The sequence below is a fragment of the Nicotiana tabacum genome, chromosome 17, assembly GCF_000715075.1.
Source record: "Nicotiana tabacum cultivar K326 chromosome 17, ASM71507v2, whole genome shotgun sequence".
In the NCBI taxonomy this organism is placed as follows: Eukaryota; Viridiplantae; Streptophyta; class Magnoliopsida; order Solanales; family Solanaceae; genus Nicotiana; species Nicotiana tabacum.
Window position 1 is genome coordinate 72,838,646 of NC_134096.1, and position 6,611 is coordinate 72,845,256.

Consider the following 6,611-nt stretch of genomic DNA (forward strand, 5'->3'; position numbering starts at 1 on the left):
ATGGTGCTCCAAAATCGCTCCAAGGTCGGCTCCCATGGAGGAAATGAGATGAAAATGGCCAAATTCCCGTTTTAAAACTTCACTGCCCAGGTCCGTCCTTTTTCGCATTCGCGGAAAGACCATTGCGATCGCGAAGCCCAAAAATGCAATACCTAGAATTTCCTCTTCACGTTCACGTTAGCTAGGCTGCGTTCGTGATGCCTTCACGCCCTACTGCTTCTCGTTCGCGAAGGCTTAATGGCTCCAGGTCCCCTAGTCGTCTTCCTTTTCGCGTTTGCGACACCCGTGTCGCGTTCGTGAAGGTTTCCCAGCTTCTGCCTCGCGTTCGCATCCACTACCTCGCATTCGCAAAGGACAAATCCCAACAGGGCCAAAGTTCCTCTTCGCGAATGCATGAGATCCTTCGCGTTCGCGAAGGAGGAAATCAGACACGAGCACAACAGCTCCAAAGCAACCCAACTTGGTCCGAAACCACCCTGAAACACACTCGAGGCCCCCGGGATTCTGTCCAATCACATCAACATGTCCCAACATATGACACGAACTCGCTCGAGGCCTCAAATCACATCAAACAACATTAAAATCATGAATGGCACCCATATTTCAGCTTAATGAACTTTAGAACTTCAAACTTCTACATTCGATGCCGAAATCTATCAAATCACGACCGATTGACCTCAAATTTTACACACAAGTCACATATGATATTACGGACCTACTCCAACTTCCGGAATCAGAATCTTTAAAGGGGAACTATCTCATCCAAAACTTGTTTCTTGCAGGTTTATGATATGCGATTTGAGCTGAATGAAATAGAAGCTAGAAGGGAGCAATACCCTTCAACTATATCATTCATTAACTTGTTGAATACACTTATTGCCGCTGAAAAGGATGTTAGTGATAGAGGGCATAGGTATTGGGCTTTTAGCGATTACATGTACCATATCATGATTTCTAGTTAATATTTTTCAGGAATTGTATCATTTCTCATTCCGAGTTGCACCTCTGCAGATTCATTGGCATCTTTAAATTCATTTATGATCATGTCTTTGGGCCATTCCCACAGAGAGCTTATGCTGATCCGTGTGAAAAGTGGCAACTTGTCATAGCTTGCCTCAAACATTTCCAGATGTATGTCTTGTCTCAATTTCCTCTATGGCCCTTTGTACATTTTTTTATCTTTTTTTCTCTTGGGCCTTGTCTATGAGGGGTTTAAGATTTACTCATAGATTTATGAAAGAAGTTGCTGACTTTCATGTCCAATAATGTTATATGCAGGATGCTGAGCATGTATAGTATCAGAGATGAGGATATTGACAGTGTCGTGGACCAATCTCAGCTATCAGAAGCAGGGCAATCTACGCCGCTGCAGATGCAGCTGCAGATGCAGCTGCCTTTAATAGAATTGATGAAAGTATTACTTCCTCAAACTACTCTGTTACTTTACTTTAGTGTCTCTTTGTCATGTTGATGCAATTTGATTTTGTTTTAGTATTTCTTTGTCCTATTCATATCTAGTAAGTATTTGCTATTATTTGTATGTTATAAGTTACTATTGCCATACTTATCGTTGGCAACATGAGTTATGTAAATTCTTTTTGCTGTTACGCAGGATTTTATGAGTGGTAAAACAGTGTTTCGGAATATCATGAGTATTCTTTCACCAGGAGTCAATTATCTAATCGGTGAACGAACAAGTCAAATTTACGGGCAACTTCTTGAAAAGGTTGTCCTGCTTTCTCTGGAAATTGTAAATCTCGTATTGGAGAAAGATTTAGCTGTGTCTGATTTTTGGCGTCTATTTAAAAGTCCTCTCCCGTTCAAACTTCCAAAAACCTTCAAATATACAACTTTTGCCAAATGGCCATGAAATGACCTACGGACCTCCAAATCCATATCCGGACGCGCTCCTAAGACCAGAATCACCATACAGAGCTATTCCTACGCTCCGAATTCCAAACAGACATCGATAACATTAAAATACACATCAACCCAAATTTATGAAATCCTTCCAAAATGCTAACTTTCTACAATAGGTGCCGAAACGCTCATGGGTCATCCAAAACCCGATACAGACATACATCCAAGTCCAAAATTATCATACGAACCTGTTGGAACCTTCAAATTCTGATTCCGAGGTCGTTTACTCAAAAGTCACACCTTAGTCAATTCTTCCAATTTAAAGCTTACGAAATTAAAGATTTCTTTCCAAATCAACTCTGAACTTCTCGAAATTAAATTATGACCACGCGTGCAAGTCATAATACCTGAAGTAAAGCTGCTCAAGGCCTCAAACCGCCGAACGTCATGCTAGAGCTCTAATCGACCGGTCAGGTCGTTACAAGTGAGCTCAGTTACCATTGTAAAAGGATACGAATTGTCTGGCAAGAACATATACTATTTTCTATACAAAGCTTTATACTATTTCACTTTCTTGCTTTTAGATCTAATCATTGCTGTGCTCGAAAACCGTGTTCATCTACATTTTAAGGCTAAGTATTATATATTTCTTCAATTATTGTATTATTTCAGGATCAAATTAGTTCATTTGTCTAGAAACCACATATAAATTTAACTGTACCATTTTAAAGGTAAACAATATAGATGTATAGTTTATTTGCTATAGTTTCGTATTACATTTCTTAAGAAATTAATAATATTTGACATGATTTACTATATGCAAGAACTAAAAAGATTGAACCAAAACTGAGTCAAATCAACTACTCTTACATACTTGTTTTATTTTATATACCTTATGTATGTGTGTGTATATATATTCTTAGATAATATGTAATTTTATATACATAGTTAGTTTTTTTTTTTTTTATCAGGAGAATAGCAACTTCTAATAAATTTGTCTATTGTTTACCCGTAAAATGGTACAGTTGAATTTGTACGTGCTTTAAAGACAAGTGAATCGATTTGATCCAAAAATAATAGATGAATTAGAAAAAAATGTAAGATTTAGCCTTGAAATTATAATAAAACAGCAGATATCTTAGTCTCAGTCGCAGAGCTTCCGGAGGTAGTAAGAACAATATAAATAAGCAAGTAAAATATTATTGAGCTTGTGATAAAATATAATGTATACTTGTCAGAAAATTCGTCCACATACAATGATAATATTGCTAACTATTTATAGTTGCACCTAGGGAACAAGGTCCTTGGATCAAGCCCCTCTTAAATGACAATTATGAGGGCCATTGAAGAATGTGTAACGGTAGGCAGTGAATGCCATATTCTCTGTAACGGACCGTGCACTTAATGCTATAGAATATTCTTCATTGAATGCTACCAAGTGGCAGACATTTGGTAGGAGTATCATTCTCTCCGATGACAAGCAAGATCACTGCCTTCGGATCCGAATGTCTTCTGTCTCTGGCTCCACGTGTCGCTTTCTCATGCGATCATTAAATATGAACATATTTTACCCCATACAGACAACACCCTTCTTTCCGGTGGCATAACTTTGTGTCACCGATAAGTTGGTAGAGATACCTTTCTTGGCGGGAAATCCTCTGACCCCTTCAGAAAGTTTCTGACGGTTGATTAGACACACATCTCTCCGCATTTAATGCCCCGAACACGCGTCATCCCACGATTCAACATCACTTTTGTCGGTTATCGAGGTAATTATGGCCACGATTTTAGACGCATATTCCTTTACTTATACGCATCAAACTTCTTCATTTACACTTCCTAATTCTCCAAACTCTCTTTACTCAACTCGTACTTTGTCTTCATCCTTTATTTAACCTTCTTATTCAGAGAAACTCTTCTTTCCTTTCTGATAAAAATGGATTCTTCTTCTAAAAACCCCAGTTCCTCAAAGAACAAAGGTAAATCTGATAATACTGCTCCTCCTATGGTGATCACCATCATCCCAAAGAGTTTTGTCACAACTAAAGACTTCAAAGAGAAGTTTCCTTTCGCTAACCCTCGTATGTGGGCTGTTGGCATGTACCTTTCTTCCATCTGTCCTTCCAGCATTCCCGCTGTGAAGGAAGACTGCCATTGCCAAGATTTAGACATTATTGCTCCTGATATGGTAGAGTGGATAACCTTCCCCAATAAGGGTTTCACGTATTTTTATACGTATCCCTTCACTTTGGGGCCATTTTCTTTGAGCGGGGAGTTTGATTCAGTTATTATGGAGTTCTGCATCCGTTACAAGGTGTGGCTGGCACAAGTAAGTCCATATGTGTGGAGGACAGTCATTTGTCTTCGGCGTTTATGCTAGGAGATGGTAGAGGAGCTAATCCTAGCTTGATTGATGAACCTTTATTCCCCCAAGATTTTTCGTAGGGGAATAATAAACTTCAATAAACGTGGCCACCATGCTCTGCTAGCCAACATGGATGATGGCAACGACCGTGGATGCATGGAATGGTTCATTGCAGTCTCCACCAAAGACATCATTCTGGCTACGACTTCATCCTTTTCGGAGTTGTGGAATCGTACTCGTAAGTTCATCGTTTGTCTCTTCTTCTAGTTAAAGATCACCCCATGTTGTTGCTGATTCCTTTTCTTTTATTTGTTTGAGCAACTCGATGGGTTCCACCACTGGTTAAAGGCTTGGGCTAGTAGGTCCAAAAGATTTTGGTCGTTACTACGCCCGAGACCCGTACGTGAAAGGAACTAGCCCTTAAATACGGGGTGGAAGGACAAAAGGCGTGGTAGGTTAAACTCATCTCGTTTTTCCCTTTCGTGTAATAAAGTTGACTAATGCTTTTTCCTTTTCTTGAATTCAGGTCTACCCAGGGCTCTCTTGTTATTCTCGAGGAGGACATTTTGGCTGATCCTACTGATGCAATGAGGCTGCTACAGGAGGCGTTCACCCGAACAGGTGTCTTCGGGCCTACTTTTGGTGCAAGTGCTTCTTCTCGGAGTCCCCGACTGAAGAACAAGCAACCAAAAAGAAGACACTCCTCCGCGATCGGGGAAAAAAATAAAAAGGCAAAAAGTGCTGCACCCGAGTCGTCTCCGAAATTTATGGTGATGAGCCCCTCGCCCGAGTCGGCCATAGACACTGTGGTGATCGACGATGATGGAGAAGCCAGCGAGGAAGGTGCTTCTCTACATAGAAGACTCGACCATCCTCAGCTCAATAAAATGCTCAATCTGTTGAGTTAGTTACACCAACAGAGGACGATGCATCGACACTCTAGGGAATTATGATATGGTGGAAAATGCCAACTCCCATTTCGGAATCCCAGTCGACGTGCGTGGTACCGTGGGGTTGAGTTCAGGGTCCCTACCATCTTCGGTTAATGAGAAACCAACATTGCGCTTGCCGCAACCACTTTTCACCTTTCAACGCCATCAACTTCATCTCTATCTTCTCTAACTCTGGCTTCGCCACCAGCAACTATTACATCATCTCTACCGGCCGCAGCTGCCCGAGAGGAGGATGTCCCTCTTCCCCAGTCCCCAATTCATGGGAACCTCGGGCAAAATTATGCTTCCCCCTTAGAAGATCCTCAAAGGAGGAGAAGCGTTACTCTCTCGGTCTCTACCAGATTCCACATGTTGTCCCAACCTGTGTTTGTTGAACAATGCCATGCAAAATGCAGCAACGGTATATTCTTCGTTTCCTCTGTTATTTCTTCTATCTTTGATATAGTAGGATTTTGAATTTACATTCTTGTTTTGCAGGCCAACTTCCTTGCTTCCGAGGGCCTTCAAAGGCTGATTCACGATGAGGAGGAACTTACCTCCGAGCGGGATCAACTTTTGGTTGAGCGGGACCAAATTATTGCTCGCTTCTCAAAATTGGAAGCACAAACTGCTGCGGCCGTGGAATTGAGGCCCAGTTGCAACATAAGGGAAAAAAACTTGGAAGAGGCCAAAGCGGGTGTCATTGACTTTGATACCGAAATCTCTAAGGCCCGCGAGTTGGAGTTAGCTGCAAAAAGGGGTCTTCCGGCCCGGCCTGATGCTACTGACTCTTCTGGTTCCGGTTCTGAGTTCAAACACTTATACGACACTTGAACGAAAAAGTATTTCTATTCACAATAAGTATGTCGAACAACACAAGTACAAAGATTTGAGAAAGAAAAGAAAACAAAAACAAAGCTACTGCATCTCCGGAACCCGGAGGAAGAGAAGCATCTACGCCCCCAGGGGAAATAGGAGGATTTGTCGCCGACTCAACATCTTGGCCCTTATCATATTCATTACGACACTAGCATTTGAAGTACTTGTTTAACTTTCAAATGATAAAATCAATTCATCGTTCAGACAAGAAACCAACATAAAAATAAAAAGAATTTACTTTGTTCCTTCCATTTTCAAAAGTACATAAAAAATCCATTGTGCTAAACAGAAATTGCCATTTCTTGTGGCTAACTTGTACAAGATGTTTTTATTGGGCTGGTCGTGCAATCTCTGGTCTCAATGATACCACTATGTTTTCAGGTTTCGTATTTTGGTCGAAGTGGCAGTCATTGTTGTTGTATCTTCATATTATTCCCCCTAGTGTTCGAATGCGAATAAAGCGAATTTGAACACTCGAAGTTTTACACCTTCGAGGATTCCACTAGTTAATTGCTAGATAATCTTCAGTTTGATAACAAACTTCACTTTCCCTTAGGAATTTATGCTATTGGGCC

General features: G+C 40.8%; 1 protein-coding gene across 1 annotated transcript; it reads left to right on the plus strand.

Moving 5' to 3' along the window:
• On the plus strand, positions 1-2,849 carry LOC142171926 (nuclear pore complex protein NUP205-like). Its single transcript, XM_075235649.1, has 6 exons — positions 1-24; positions 783-913; positions 1,012-1,131; positions 1,279-1,414; positions 1,613-1,750; positions 2,832-2,849. Exons 1-6 carry the CDS (start codon positions 1-3, stop codon positions 2,847-2,849), a joined length of 567 nt encoding a protein of 188 aa, XP_075091750.1.
• The last annotated feature ends 3,762 nt before the right edge of the window (positions 2,850-6,611 follow it).

What these genes read in the sequence shown, in the direction of transcription:
- LOC142171926 (XM_075235649.1), top strand. Translation starts at nt 1, where the DNA reads ATGGTGCTCCAAAATCGCTCCAAG. An exon ending in TGCTCCAAAATCGCTCCAAG is followed by an intron (nt 25 to 782) that starts GTCGGCTCCCAT and finishes TGTTTCTTGCAG; the next exon opens with GTTTATGATATGCGATTTGA. An exon ending in CTTTAATAGAATTGATGAAA is followed by an intron (nt 1,415 to 1,612) that starts GTATTACTTCCT and finishes GCTGTTACGCAG; the next exon opens with GATTTTATGAGTGGTAAAAC.